Source organism: Mesocricetus auratus, unplaced genomic scaffold, assembly GCF_017639785.1.
Source record: "Mesocricetus auratus isolate SY011 unplaced genomic scaffold, BCM_Maur_2.0 Super-Scaffold_100691, whole genome shotgun sequence".
In the NCBI taxonomy this organism is placed as follows: domain Eukaryota; kingdom Metazoa; phylum Chordata; class Mammalia; order Rodentia; family Cricetidae; genus Mesocricetus; species Mesocricetus auratus.
In genome coordinates, this window is record NW_024429267.1 from 59,933,093 (window position 1) to 59,948,934 (window position 15,842).

At 44.1% G+C, this 15,842-nt stretch overlaps 1 protein-coding gene and 1 pseudogene across 3 annotated transcripts in view; one reads left to right on the top strand and one right to left on the bottom strand.

Annotated features, from left to right (window-relative positions):
* Lars2 (leucyl-tRNA synthetase 2, mitochondrial) overlaps positions 1–15,842 on the top strand; it is a 140,791-nt gene that overhangs the window by 65,780 nt on the left and 59,169 nt on the right. For all 3 annotated transcript variants that reach the window (XM_040739722.1, XM_040739721.1, XM_040739723.1), the window contains 2 exons: positions 7,312–7,403; positions 9,730–9,790. In XM_040739722.1, the coding sequence (XP_040595656.1) occupies positions 7,312–7,403; positions 9,730–9,790 (153 nt within the window). The remainder of the gene's footprint in view (positions 1–7,311; positions 7,404–9,729; positions 9,791–15,842) is intronic.
* LOC101836316 lies at positions 11,630–12,754 on the bottom strand (annotated as a pseudogene).

Here is a 15,842-nt window from a genome sequence, read left to right on the forward strand (position 1 = left end):
GATGCTAGCCCAGACCCAGCTCCCAGTCCTCACTCTCCCTCCAGCTCTGGTCTGACTTGCAGAGCTCTGACTTACATATAACTATATTCTGGGCTAGTGGCTTCTGTTCTGCTATGCTACTAGGTAGTCTGACTCCCGCTGGGACCTCACATGGAGATGTTCCGTGTGCCATGATGCCTTCTGAGAACTCACATGAGGGTGGCCCATCTTCCAGGAGAGTATCCACTCTGACTCCTCGCTGAGACTTCACGAGAGATGTGCTCCTACACAGCTCCAACCCTGCTTGCTTTGCATTAAGCTGTGTTTCTTGAGCTGTGGGGTCAGCTGCCTGGCTGGTTGTGATTGTTTGGCTTTGTGACCCAGTGAGTTTAATTAGGGTTACTTACCAGTAGCTATTCCTGCTGAAGAAAATCAGTATGTCTCTGCCATACTCATGATGTCTCTGCCATCCACCCCCAGCAAACACTGACTCCTGGGCAGGGACATCATGAGTCCTTACTCTGGCTGCTGGTGGGGAGGGGCACATCATGAGTCCTTACACTGACTGCTGCGGGGTGGGGGGGGGAGGTGGTGGTGGTGGTGGTGGTGATCATGAGTCCTCCCTCTTACTGTGGCTGTATTTGAGGCATAGGATGTCTAGGTAGGATTGGAGGGCAGGTACATGGAGAAACCAGGGAATCTCCTCCCTGGCTCTTGCCTCAGCCACTGCCCACTGGTTCCATCTGGTAAGATGAGCACATACATTTTCACGCCTGCTCTCCTATCAGTCTTGGGCCCTGCCCACTGCTGCCTCTGTCTCTTGGGTTCTAGGTGGCTGTGGTGTCTCTGTCAGGTCTGAGCTAGTGATGCTATCCTGCCTTTCTGAATTTTGGGGTGGTTTCACTGTCTTTGTAGCTTCTCATCCAACTTACATACTTAGAGTATTTATTGTAACAACTAGATAGAGAATATGGCTTTTCAAATTTTGAAATGTACTGATTTTGTCTGCTTCTTCCTCTTCTCTCTCTCTCTTTTTTTTTTTTTTTCCTCCCAAGACAGGATTTCTCTGTGTAGCCCTGGCTGTCCTATCTGTAGACTCAGGTTGGCCTCAAACTCAGAGATCCACCTGCTTATGCCTGCCACTGCCTGGCTGAAGTGTACTGATTTTTAATTTAAGTAACTGGGACTTCTTGATTCAACCTCTGAATATTTTTACATTTATTACGTTAAAATTATCAGTTTTACCTTCTGCCCCCTTCCATGATGTCACATACCCACTGTTCCGAAATTGACATGATGGATATTTAAAAGTAGGTTCATGAAAATAGATCAAATATCTAGAAATATGAAGCTATAGGAAGCATTCACACCCAAGAAGAGGTTAGCTTAGAAAATAAAAAGAGGTTAGCCTAGGAAATCAGGAATGCTCAGGGTCTGCTACAGATTACATTATTTTAAGAAGGGGCCTTGTTATGTTGCCCAGGTTCGTCTCACACTCTCAGTACTTCAGCTTTCCAGGTAGTTGGATTATAGGTGTGTACCACCATGCCCAGCTGGACCCTAGCATATAAATGCAGATGCCTTCTTTTTTTTTTTCCTTTAGGGTACATTGGCATGTGAGCTATAGGTGCAATAACTTACTTCAACTGTGGAAGTTCATTGATATAAAGAGAGATAAGTCAATTTAAAACTAATCAGGGGGCTGGAGAGATGGCTCAGAGGTTAAGAGAGCACTGATTGCTCTTCCAGAGGACCTGAGTCCAATTCCCAGCACCCACATGGTGGTTCACAGCCATCTGTAATGAGATCTGGTTCCCTCTTCTTGTGTGCAGGCTTACATGGGGGGGGGCAGAATGTTGTATACATAATGAATAAATAAATCTTAAAAAAAAAACTAATCAGAAGAGGAGCTGGAGAGATTGCTCAGTGGTTATGAACACTGACTGCTCTTCCAGAGGACCCGGGTTCTATTCCTAGCACCCACATGGCAGCTCACAACTATTTGTAACTCCAGTTCCAGAGGATCCGAAACCCTCACACCAATGTACATAGAAATAGATTTTAAAATTGAAAACAAAACTAACCAGAAGAGTGTAAGTTCTCTTAGTGAATGGTTTGGACAATCTTGGCACAGAGACACCAAGGGTAAGAAACAATAGCTACCTTTTGTGCTTTGTGGTGTTTGGGATTAAATCTCTACCTTTGCACATTCTAAGCATGCCTTCTACCACACAAAGCCCAGAGATAAGATCAAGTGCCCAGAATGTGGGTTCCACATGATAGCTGGGTTTTGTTCTGTTTTTGAAGCAGGGTCTTACTGTGTAACCCAGGTTACCTTGAACTCATGATCCCGTGTGAGCTTCCTGAATGCTGGAATTACAGATGCATGCCATCTGCTAGGATACAGTCTGCTGCCAGAAGGATGGGTGCATGGGTGTATTGCAATGGTGCTTAGGTCTTTACTCTCTGTCTCTCCCACATTGGAAGTGAGACCTCCTACAGCAAGGGCTCTGCCTGTGGCCCCCAGGGCTTATGGACAGGGAACCTTCCTGCGTTAAGATTTGGCTTGCAGGGCCGTTTAGTTCAGTGACCTGGTGGATGTTAGAAGGAATAGTCCTGACTTTGAGTTGTGGGAAAGACTTCCCAGAGTTTGTTAATTTTTATGAAGAATTTGAAATATTAATGAAGTTTAAGATTTTTCTGACTTTATGCTCATAGACAGCTTGGATAACATGTGATCTAAGAATATCCTCTCGTGTTAATTCTATCTGAAAATGCAAATAGAAATGAATAAGTTTGTTATATAAATCTAAACTCTGTGTGTGTGTGTGTTGTATGACAGTCTCTTCCTGTATTGGCTTTATCTAAAAACCCAAATAAGACCTAACAGAATATTAATGGGCAGAAACATTGGACCGGTGCCATTGGTGGTGCTGACAAAGACTCCAAGTGATGATTAAGTTCCCTTTTCTGCAGAACAGTTACACAATAGCCACCCTGTTCTTCCAAGGAAGCCACCTGGGAGAATTCAGAGCAGCACACACAGAACTCATGTGCAGGCCTGGCAGTATGGAAGAACTCCTGGATAACCCAGAACAGGGCTCTTTAGTTCCTGAAAAGAGAAAAAAGGAAAAAGAAAAAAGCAAACATGGATTGTGTTTGGGTCTTCTGTGGATAGAGCAGTATTCCAGAGCAGGAATCCTGTGTGCCAAGGATGCTTGTTTAATGGGGCTTCCTGGCTCCTGGGGGACTGAAGCCTAACTCAGGCCAGATTCAGCCAAAAGGGAGGTTTTGTTTTTGCAGATCCTGGCAAAACTCACAGCTTCAAGGAAATGTTGCAGGAGCCTAGGCACCCTGGGTATTAGGACGGGGCGCTTGAGGCTCCTCTGCGTCCAGACCTGCTCCAGCTCTCATTCTGCTTTCTCGGATGTCACCACCAGGCTGTCCCACCCCCGGGAATCCTTGTGAGAAGAGTCCCCACCACTGCAGTAGCCATTCCAGCTCCAGAAAAGTGCAGGGAAGGGTCCAAAACCAAGCACCCTTCTCAATCAGGGAAGGGTTTTGAAACTGCCCATCCATACCAGGGCTGCGTGATGCTCAAGGAGAAGCAGTTACTGAGATGGGGATATGCTTTTAGGAGAGTGGGATACCCCATGTTTCATGGAAGGAAAGAGACCTCATGTCCCAGCTGGGTTGGGGTTTGTCTAATCAGGCTCCCGAAGCCGAACAGAATAGATTTACTCAGCAAATGTTAGAATTTTGCTTATACAGATTTGTACACATCATGCTGAGACAGGAGTTAGCTTATAGTAGGCAGAAAGGGAAAAGGACCTGTGGTGAAAACTACATCTCCCATACATATCTGCTACTGTGGGAGTGGGTGTGTTAAGGTAAAAAATGAAGCCAGGAGCACTAAAAATAGAGACAAAGATACTTGAGACGTCCAAGTGGACCATAAGAGACAATTAGGCTCTAAGAAACAAGGCCAGTGATAACAGGTTAGCTGACTAGCTTCCAAAAGACCTTTCCCCTTTGGGAGATGCATGCTAGGTTCTGTTGCCTGTTGCATATTCTTGCTTTAGTGTAGCTAATTATAATCTTCTGAGAGATGTAGTAAGGATGACTTATAACATGCCAGCCCAGTTTCTGGAGAGAGACCTCAGACTGTACTGTAGACAAGGCAATAACCAAGACTGTTGCAGCTGCTTCTTGGTAGCTGTGAGAAGGAAGAGAGCTCCTTATAATTAACAGCACGTGGGACACCCTAAAGGTTGACTAACAAAGCCTGGGTACTCGGCATGTTTAGCAGTTAGCAAGACACCTGCATATGGGAAGGAAGTAACCCTAGCCAAATAGCTGACAGCATACAGTCATGGCCAATGAGCCAGAATCAGAGGTGAACAGAAGGGCCCTCAACCAACCTTAACTGGGGGGCTGTGCATGAACATCAGATGGTTGTCTTACTGTTTGGACCAGGGGAACATGCTGAGTGTGTGTGTGGACCGTCCTTTGACTTCACCCATGAGAGCCCAGAGAAGTAGCCATTCTGAATAGAGACTACCTCAGTCTTGTCCAGTATCTACCATTGCCCTATAAAAACCTGGACAAAGAAATGTTTTTTCTGTCTTGGAAACTTCACCCTCTCTCTTCTTCTCCATTTTTCTATAATTCTTAATAAAGCCTGCTTCCATCTTGTGTACACCCTCGAGAGTCTGTGTCATTACTCTTCTTTGGTGTGAGACAACAAGCTCAGCGCCAATGTCCCAGGTCCATTTTCTTACAAACTCAAACACCCAGCATCTAAGCCTTAGGTCATGCACAACTGGGCTGTGAGAGATCCCATCATACTCAGGATCTCTGCATCACTGGCTTTGTATTTTGTACAGATGCCTATGACATAATGTTAAAAGAAGAGGGCAGGTCATGAAATATTATGTATAGCAGGTTCTAGTCCCATAGAAACGACATGCTCCTGTATGTGCATGTATGTATGTCTGTGCACCATGTACATGCAGTGCCCACAGATACCAGAAGAGGGCATCAGATGCCCTGGGACTGGAGTTACAACAGTTGTGAGCTTGCCATGTGTGGGTGCTGGGAATCAAACCTCTGGAAGAGCAGCTCTAACCACTGAGCCTTCTCTCCAGCTGCAGCTGTACTGTTTTTAATTTGAAAAACATCAGTCAAGACAAAAAAAAAAAGCAGTCTGTTTCCAGTTTACTCCAGAAGAGCTATGGGTATGGGGACTGTGTGCACAAGAGCAAAAAGTCCTTGTGCACACAGATAAGCACTCGGGAAGCCCAGAGAGTTATATTCACAGGCCTCCTTCAAAGGAAGATGTTTGCCTGTCTTCCTGGAATGCTGGGGCTGGATGTAGTTTATACTCTGGTGATCCCTAGCCATTTGTTGAGCCGACCTCTGCTTGTATCCCCCAGAATTTATGCTTTACTTATCCTGGACCAAAACCCATCCTTATGAGTGCTGTCACTTCTACCTTACAACAGCTTAAATGACTTCTGTGATATCTTAGGCCAGTCCTTACTCCCATAGGCATTGTGTTTACCTCAGTCATTCTCTGAATTCCTAAATCTTGGGCTCTATCTCTGAGTCAACAGTACCCATCTCCTCTGTGAAAGAAGCTTAAACATGTCAAGCTCCGCTATACTCAGGGAACTGAGTAAATTGTTATCAAAAAACCATTTTTTAATTGTGCTGTTCTTAAATATGTCTAAAATAGACCAACTGGTGTCAGACTCTCAAAGTTTAGCCGAGCACCAGTTACTGAGAAAACACTGCTACCAAGAAGCCGAGCCTGATTCTGTCCTATTGTGTTTAGAATCCCTTTTTAAGCTTTTGTCAGGTTTTACATGGAAATTCTTGCCAAACGTTTGGGCACCATATGTAGCCGGAAGTTTCTGTCCCGTGCATCCCACAGCTGTTTAGTCCCAAATAAACACACTGAGACTTATATTAATTATAAACTGTTTGGCCGATGGCTCAGGTTTCTTACTGGCTGACTCTCTCTTAATTATTAACCCATAACTATTAATCTATGTATTTCCACATGGTCTTGGCTTATCAGAGAGTGCTCAGGCATCGCTCTAGCAGCTCACTCTCCCCGTTCTTCTTTCCGGAATTCTCCTAGTCTGGTAACCCCACCTACTCTTCTATCTGGCTACCTCCTGCCTGTCCATTGACTGAAACAGCTTTATTCATCAACTAATAAGAGAAACATATTTACAGCATACAGAAGGACATCCCCCATCATCTCTGGGTTTTGGTGGTATTGTTAGACATGCTCTCACTCTATAGACCATGGTGTTCTGGAACTCATGGAGATCTGCCAGCCTCTGCTTCCCAAGTGCTGGGGTTAAAGGTGTGCAAATCTATTGAGGTGGATGTCTTAATCAAAGCTAGGTCTCCTGCCAGCTTGTTCCTAAGGTTCCCTTTCCACCTTCAGAAGCTGCAATTAAAGGTGAGCTGCCATGATCACTGGCATTTATGTGCATCTCAGGAATCCAAACTCCCATTCTCTTACTTAGTTGGCAAGCACATTAATCACCATGCTATCTCATTTCGCAGCCCTGTTTCGGGTTTTTTTTTTTGTTTGTTTGTTTTGGTTTTTTAATTAGCCATAGTTTACTCTGGAGTACCTCTTTTGAGCCAGCGATTGGTTTTAGTTAGGGGGGTAGTGCTCTAGCCTTCCTTTTTATTTTTTTATTTTTTTTTTGGTTTTTCGAGACAGGGTTTCTCTGTGGCTTTGGATGCTGTCCTGGAACTCACTTTGTAGACCAGGCTGGCCTCGAACTCACAGAGATCCGCCTGCCTCTGCCTCCCGAGTGCTGGGATTAAAGGCGTGCGCCACCACCGCCCGGCTTCTAGCCTTCCTTTTTGGCCAACCTTTTTTCATATGTGAATTTGTAAGGCTTTATGTGAAGCCTTCTGGTTATCACTCTTAACCCTTTACTGCCCCCTCACTGTCCAGTTCTGAAGACGGTCTCAGGCTAATGGGATGATTGGTAGAAGTTCTGCATCTGTACCTGGAACATATTCTTTATTCTTCAGTGCACATGTGCTTTGAAAATTTCCTTCAGACCAGACTCCTGAATCCCTGTTAACAGGGCTCTGTTAAAAATGAAAAAAATGGTGATAGGCAAAGAAAGGAGGGATCATGACAAATGTGCCCCCCCCCCCCCATTCTCAGAGACCATGTGAAGAAGGCAGCCTGTTGAGTCAGGCGGAAGAGAAGAAGGTAGAAGAAGGAAAGCATCCCTTTTTATAAACCCATTTTCATGTTTTCCCTGTCATTTCCTCTTTGTTCTGTTATACCAGGTTATCAACCCCATGGGGTGGGATGCATTTGGATTGCCTGCGGAAAATGCTGCCATCGAGAGGAATTTGCACCCAGAAAGCTGGGCCCAAAGGTAAATGTTTAAGGCATACTCAAACACTTGTATATGGAAACCTTTTTTTAAAAATTTAAAACATTTTTAAGCCTGTGCATGAGAGAAAGCAGAAAACAAAAAGGGACAAGCACAAATCCACCACAGCATCGGCTGATTGACAAGAGGTAAATGAACAGGAAGGTGTACACTGGTGTTTGTCTGTGTGTTAGTTAATTAGTCAGTTAGTCAGTTAGATAGCTATGGGGGAGGTGCATGTGTCATGGTGCATAGGTGAATGGAGGTCATGGGACAGTTTATGGAAAGAAGCCCTCTTCTTCCATCATGTGGGTTGTGGGGATCAAACTCGGGCCATTAGGCTTGGAGGCAAGCACCTTTACCCGTTGAGCCATCCTGCAGCTCCTGATGTTTGCCTTACAGTGCTCAGTGCCCTGAGACATCAAAGAAGGCTGGTGTCTGCTTAGTCACAGGTGGTTGGATGCTTGTCATTCACCAAACCCTTCTTTCCTGGAGCATTTACCTTTACGGAGACTACAAAGTGCATGTGTTCAGTTTCAGCAGGCTTTTGGCTTCTAGACCTCAGTTTGAACCATATCTAAACACTACATTCTGATTTTCTCTGATAATTTAATTCTTGTTTTCATCATTTATGAGCAAGAAACAACTTAGTGTGGCTTTCTCTTAACACCCCATGGCTCAGGCTTCCCAGCCCTCTCTCTGCTGGTAAAGTACTGCACACCTTGTACCAGACTCTCCTGGGACCTTCATCATCTCACCCTTCAGATGCAGAAGACAGCCCCAGGGCCTGTCTCTGGAACTCCCACTGCCTCTTCTCTCCTCTCCCCTCCCCTCCTCACCCCCCTTTCTCTGTGTAATATAAATACACGTGAATGTATAGATATGGGACCCCATATATGTGCCCAGCTGAACATGTCCATTGGGAACCCAAAGCAGATGTCTAGTGTCTTCCTGCATGGTTTCACCGTCCTGAAACAGGGTCTCTCACTGAGCTGGAAGTGTAATATTTTGGCTAGTCTGGCTGGTCAGTAAGCTCTCAAGACCTGCTTGGCTCTGTCTGCCCCAATGCAAGGGTTACAGCACGCAAGCCGTGCTTGGCTTTTTTATATGGATTGTGGGGATTTGAATTCAGGCCCTTGTGCTTATGAACCCACTACTCTTACCTCTCCTTCTTCCCTCCACACACATACTACCTCCCCACACCAGCCCACACACACAATCCTCCACACACATACTACCCCCACATACTATCTCCCCCTCACACTACCCTCCCCCCACTACCTACACACACACACACACACACACACACACACACACACACACACACACACACACACACACACTATCCTTACCCCCCACACCTTTTCTTTTTCTATCCAAGGCTGCACAGCAGGAAAATCACTGTGTTCTCTCCATCATACAATTAATTCTAGATTAATAGAAGTGATTAAAAAAAGAAGAAAAGGACAAAATGACAACTCTAATAAAGTAGATCAAACGTGGCATAAATTGATTCCCAGCAACAAGAACTAAGTTGATTAGTGCTCTATTATCCAATTTTGGGGCAGTTTTAGGTTGTGACTGATAGAACACTGTGTAGTTTCTTTTAAATTTGTACATTAAGAGGTGGGCGTGTGCTCTCGTGTCCGTGCGTGCCTGCACATGTGTGCATGTGTGTACATGCATGCGTGCCTGAATGTGTGTGTGTAAATGCATGCCTACATATGTCTGTATACATGCATGCGTGCCTGCGTGTGTGTACATGCATGCATGCCTGCACGTGTGTGCATGAGTGTGTGTGTGTGTGTGTGTGTGTGTGTGTGTGTGTGTGTGTGTGTGTGTGTGTGTGGAGATGTAACATTCACACACAGTTCTGGGGATTGAATCCAGTCATTACACATGCCAGGCAAGAGCTTCTTCCACTGAGGGCCAAACCAGTCTGGACATAAATGTTTTTATTTGTTTGTTTGTTTGATCTCTTTAAAACTTGCTTGCTTGACTTAACTCTGTGTGGAACATAGACAAATGGAGAGGCCAGGATCACACATTCAAGAGGTTGCTTGTCAGAGTGGCCAGGGGACGGAGCTTCCTTCCGGGGCCAAGACCAAAGAGACATCTAGTGTCCAGATCATGGATGTTTGCTTGCATATTGATGTTTTACTGATTCTTAGGGATCGTCTTTATGGTTTTTCTGCCAGGGCAAAGCAACAGGTAAGGCTTCCCTGACTGAGCTAGACTTTTTTAAGTTTTCTAAAACATCCTTAAAATGTAGTTCAACTCTGGTCCTGACCCTTTCTCAATGTCAAACTTGTTTTGCTTTGTTTTACAGCAATATTAAATATATGAGGAAACAGCTTGACCGCCTCGGCCTGTGCTTCAGCTGGGACAGGGTGAGTCAGCCCTTCTTCCTGGGGGCTCTGCTCAGGGAAAGGCCTGATTGCATGGGGCTGGTCCTCCCATGTTGGGAGGAGGGGAGCTGACAGGTCACCAGAGGGAAGGCTTAGCACTCCACAGACATAACAGATCCTGAGTGGATATTTTGCTAGTGAACAAGTAATTGTGGGATTAAGCTAAGAGAGTTAACTTATTTGACTTCATAAGTGTGTGGCAAAGGCTTTGAACAAGGATTTCTGGCTCATAGGAACGGTTTAAAAGGATTATTGGAATCCACATAAAAGTGATTAAATATTAACCTGCTGGTCCTCTGGGTGATTAGCTGGCCATCTAGTTATATTTTGTTCTATGTTCAGAACTGATGCACACACAACCCACAGTGCTTCTGCAATGTGCAGTCTTTGGTCTGTAACTCTATCAAAAAGTTACACAACGAAGCCAGTGGGAAATCCCAGACTCAGGAGGGCTCACAGAAGACTACCTGAGGGTCATGCCAGCTGTGAAAAAGACCTTTAGAGGCCCAGGCATAGGAGGAGTAAAAGTTGGGTAAAAGCTGCGGGTTTGTCCTTCTGTGAAAAGCCCCATCCATGCCATGATCCATCCCTCTTAGCACCCCACTCACTCTACAGGAAGCTTGGGGATAAATGCAAATTCAGTCCCCTCCCTCCCTAGCAGCCTCATGAATGATTGCCATGAAGTGAGTTCTCTGGGAAAAGACAAAGGCACTGGTTAAGGAGGCCTCAGCTCCTTTGATTTTGGTTTCCCTTTCCTGTTCCTGTTTTTGTTGCCTGGTTGGTAGAAAGTAAAAGGCAGACCATCACAGAGAGCCCTCAGGGGTGACATTTGTGGTTTCCTTGAGAGACTATTGGCCCTTTGTCATGGTAATAACATCCACTACAATGGCTAGAAAGTTGTGAGGTTGCTGGGTATGGTGGTAAACTTTTAGTCCCAGAGAAGTGAAAGGTTATTAGTATTGATTTTCATAACTTATTCTCTGTATTTGTCTCTGTCTGTCTGTCTGTCTCTCTATCTCTCTCTCACACATTATCTCCCCCTTCCTCTTCCCTCCCCTTCCCTTCCTCTTCCCCCTCACCCCCCACCCGTGTGTGTGTGTGTGTGTGTGTGTGTGTGTGTGTGTGTGTGTGTGTGTGTGTATAACCCAGAACTTTATGATGTTAGGCAAGCATTCCACCATTGAGTTACAATTCCCGCCCATACGTATTTTCTAATTAGAATTAAAAAAAAAATGTGTGGGTGTTTTGCCTGTATGTGTGTCTGTGCACTATGCACTTGCCTGTTGTCTAGGAGGCCAGAAGAGGGTGTCAGATTCCATGAAATTGGAGTTACAAATGGTTGTGGGCTCTGTGTGAGTGCAGGAAATCAAGCCCAGGTCCTCTGGATCAACCCCAGGTCCTCTGGAAGAGCAGAAAATGCTTTTGACTGCCGAGTCATCTCTCCAGCTCTTCAAATTCAACTTTTACAACAGTTGTGGGAGACTCTTGCAAAGAATCAGGGTGTGTTCCTAGCATCCACCTGACCCCTCACAACCAGGGGTCATGATCCTCTCTGAAGGCACTCCATTTGTGTGGTGTGCTTACATACATGCATGCAAAGCACTTCATACACATAAGATAGAAGCAATATATATATATATATATATTGAATGTCATAACACTTTATTAAGAAGAAACCTGTGCCATGTAAACAGTGATGATGAATCAAGGGAAACACATCAGGGATCATATGCAGATAGTAACTTACATTACCCTTTTTATAACCAACGTGTAAGATTTAAGCAGAACTCAATTCTCTTTAAGCAAACATTTTCGCATACACCACCTTCTCTTTATCTTTTTGTGCCTTTATCATTTGCTTGATTTTAAGCAATTCTGCCTGGGTAGCTTTATCTCCTGGGGCCATCTCCTGTGCCTTCTTAAGATCAGCCAGTGCTTGGTCATATTATTTTAATCCTTGCCATCCTTGCGCTTTGCGGTATAGTGCTTTGGTATTTGATGGGTCCATTTCAAGAGCCTCCAAACAAATGTCAATTGCTCCTTGCCAATTTGACATCTTCAATTTACAAGCACCAATATTCAGTACACAGCTTAAGGCTATAGGTTGTAGTCTAGATGTATCTGCTTTCTCAATAACAGCCTTTTAATTATCCACATATCTTAAAACCTTTGCATATTTTTAAATAGCCATTTCCCAGTTCTGAGATTTGAAAAAAGTATTTCCAATGTTTTTTAAGTCTTCAGTTATTAATAAAATTTTATCTACATCTTCTAAATCTATATCAGCATCCTCAGGGAAATCTGGATGACTGTCACCAGAGCCGTCTTTGGGGAATATTCTCCAGCCATCCCCTTCTTTCAATTCTCCACATTCTGCAATAACACACAGTTTGGCAGGTTTTTCACCATTCACTTCGACATTTTCAAGCATCCTTGCTACACCTAGTCCTTTAATTACTTGACCAAATACCACATGTTTCCATCCAAATGAGGGGTTGGAACTGTTGTGATAAAGAACTGAGAACCGTTTGTATTGGGGCCGGCATTTGCCATGGTCGGCAAACCCTCCCGATCATGCTTATAGTGAAAATTTTCATCTTCAGATTTTTCTCCATAAATACTTTCTCCACCTGTCCCATTCTTATTTGAGAAGTCTCCACCCTGAACCATAAACTTCTTAATAATTCGGTGAAAAGGACGCCCTTTAAAATGGAGAGGTTTCCCAGTTGTGGGTCCAGTGCCTTTTTCTCCCGTACACAATGCACGAACATTTTCTGCAGTTTTGGGAACAATATCTGCAAACAATTCTAAAACAATTCTGCCAACTCACTCCCCGCCAATGTCCACATCAAAGAAGACCCGCGGGTTCTTGGGGCTGGAGGGCTTGGCTGTCAGGGATGGGTGTGACATCTTCACCTCAGGCGTTGAGGAGTGGTACTCGGGCACCATGTGCGTGCTACATGGGGGACGGGGGACGGGGGGCGAAACAATATTTTTTTTAAAGCCATAATTTTAAGTATTTTTTCCATATTTTTTTTTTACATTTGGCATTTTGTCCCCCCCTCCCCTGGATTTGGCTATATCAATTTTAGATTATATTCTTTGAAAACACAACTGTAAAGTTTTTTGTTTGCTTGGATTTAGCAACACATGCTAGGTGTCAACATTAAAAATATAAAACAGCCTGTTTACATTTTTTACTTTCATTATAATCCTGTTTTCAGATATTTTAGTTTTTCCAAGTGAGGGCAGTGAAACCACTGACCTAGACTGCTCTGTGGTTAGAGAGAAAGGTCTATTAGGGCTAAAAACTACCGAGGCTCTCGGGTGCCTGTGTGGGGTACCTGTGTGGTAGGGAGCAGAGAGAGTTGAAGAATGACAGAAAAAGCAATTGGATTTTCTATGGGCAGCTTGCAAGGTGAGGTCTTTGAGTGGATACAGGGGTTAGGATTGCCCTTGCCCTTGCTGACCTTTGGGGTAGATTAAGGGAGGTGACTGTGGTTTGAAGGAGGCTCCTGGGGGAAGGAGGACAGTATTTAGACCTCTGTTTACCCAGCCAAAGTTCTTCTGTTTAGGATATTGTCATCTGCACTGCCATTTTTTAAAAAGATTCATTTATTTACTTTATGTATATGAGTACTCTATCTGCATATACAACTTTATGTGAGAAAGGGGCACCAGATCTCATTATAGATGGTTGTGAGCCACCATGTGGTTGCTGGGAATTGAACTCAGAACCTCTGGAGAAGAGCAACCAGTGCTCTTAACCTCTGAGCCATCTCTCCAGCCCTGCACTGCCATTTTGAGGCCACTTTGGACCTAATAGTTTTGCTGTTGTCTGTTTTATATCTTGGAATATTTGCTTTCAGTTTCACAATCCCATTTATGACAGTTATTTAAATTTAATGATGTTGAATATCATCAGTATTAGATTTCTGAGGCAGCATAAGGAGATGGAAAGTAGAAAGAGACCAGACTTTGACCTTCAACAGACAGACTGACAGCAAGGGGCAGCCTCTCTTCCGTGGGAAATTGGGGGGGCATCTGCCAAAGGAAATTCTGACTGTGACCCTTTACAGGGGTGAGTGTGAGGGACTTGAAAATGAGGATATTGTTGCAGCAGTAGGGAGCTACATGTCTCTCCTTCCTAAAATTGTATGCCCAAGGTGGAACAGACTATCCTTTCTGGGTTGACCAATAAAGGCCAAACATTGCCCTCTGTAATCTTGTAGGAATTCTGTTTTACAACCAAGACACTAAAATAGTCAGTAGATCCTTTAGAGTACAACTGCCCATTTAAATTTGTTTTTTAAAAATGTTTTCTTTTGTTTTAGGATTCCTGTGACATCACATAATGTTTTCATAAACAAACATGATTCTGATACATTTATGTATGAGTTCACATATAAACTCTGGTATTCTTCTATTTGTCTGTCTTAGTGTTCTGTTGCTGTGAAGAGACACCATGACCACAGCAACTCTTACAAAGGAAAACATTTAATTGGGGCATCTTACAGTTTCAGATGGTTAGTTCATTGTCATCGTGGCAGGAAGCATGGCAGCATGCAGGCAGACACGGTGCTGGACAGGGAGCTTGAGAGTTCTGCATCCAGATCTGCAGGCAGCAGGAAGAGAGAGACATGGAGCCTGACGAGTATTTTAAACCCCAAAGCCCCAGTGGCACACTTTCTCCAAGGCCACACCTACTCCAATAAGTCCATACTTCTTAATCCTTTTGAATAGCATTCAAATATATGAGCCCATTGGGGCCATTCTTACACAAACTACTGCACCATCCATCGTCAACAACAAAAGTACCAAAGCTTTTAGGACATCCCTAGGAAGTTGGCAGGGCAGCACAGAGGTTTTAAATAATATAAGATCACAATCTGGAAATTGACACCAGTGTGGCACTGTTAGCTAGAGCTCGGCTCTTACTCAGATCCCCTCCCTCATCTGCAGTGTTATGCTGTTTAGTCACTTGCAGATTTGTGTAACCACTAGCAGCTGCTCCGTTGTCTGTCTGACGGGAAAGTCCAAAGCCAACCAGAGCCATCTCTGCCTGTACTCTTTACAAGCCCATTTGATGCTTACTGGAATTGTAGGGGTGGTGGTAGTGAGGTATCGTGGCTCTCTGTTTGGTAGGAAGGTTTCAAGTTTCTGGGCCATGGTGAGGTAGAGCATTGCGCTGAAGCAGAGCTGTTCCCTCGTGGCAGACAGGAAGCCGAGAGTTTTCTTGGAATCTCTTTTTCTCTCTGGAACTTGACACTGTCATCAGCATCTAGTCAGTGTGGATTCTTTGATTTTAGTTCTGCCTGTTGTTTAGGATGTGACTCCTCTTGCTTTGTGGGGCTTCTCACTGTGGCCTCACCCAGGAGCTTTCTCAAGAGCACCGACTGACTGTCTACAGGCTCAGTGCCCACTCAGCCCTCTGTCCTGGTTACCATTCTTTCCATCTTGTTTTCTTCTACTTTCTGGAAAAACTTGTTTTTAGTATTGGTACTAAATTTTTTTTGTGTGTTTATATTTTCTGTTTTTTCCTTACCTCATCTAGCCCCATTTTTCTTGTCAAGAAAAGAAGTGCCTTTTCTTGGCTAGGTGCCTTTTCTTTTCATTATTTTTGCTGTTATGTTCATCGTAGACCATATATGTTCAACAGTTTTCTGGAATACAAATGGATATTTAATGAAAATTCACTTTGCTTCCTGCAATGTCTTTCACAGTTTAGAATGCCCCGTTCTCCTTGCTGTTATGTTCATCGTAGACCATATATGTTCAACAGTTTTCTGGAATACAAATGGATATTTAATGAAAATTCACTTTGCTTCCTGCAATGTCTTTCACAGTTTAGAATGCCCCGTTCTCCTTGCTGTTATGTTCATCGTAGACCATATATGTTCAACAGTTTTCTGGAATACAAATGGATATTTAATGAAAATTCACTTTGCTTCCTGCAATGTCTTTCACAGTTTAGAATGTCCCGCTCCCCTTGCTTGTTTCAGCATCTTTCCTGGACTGAGTTTTCTGCTCTTTT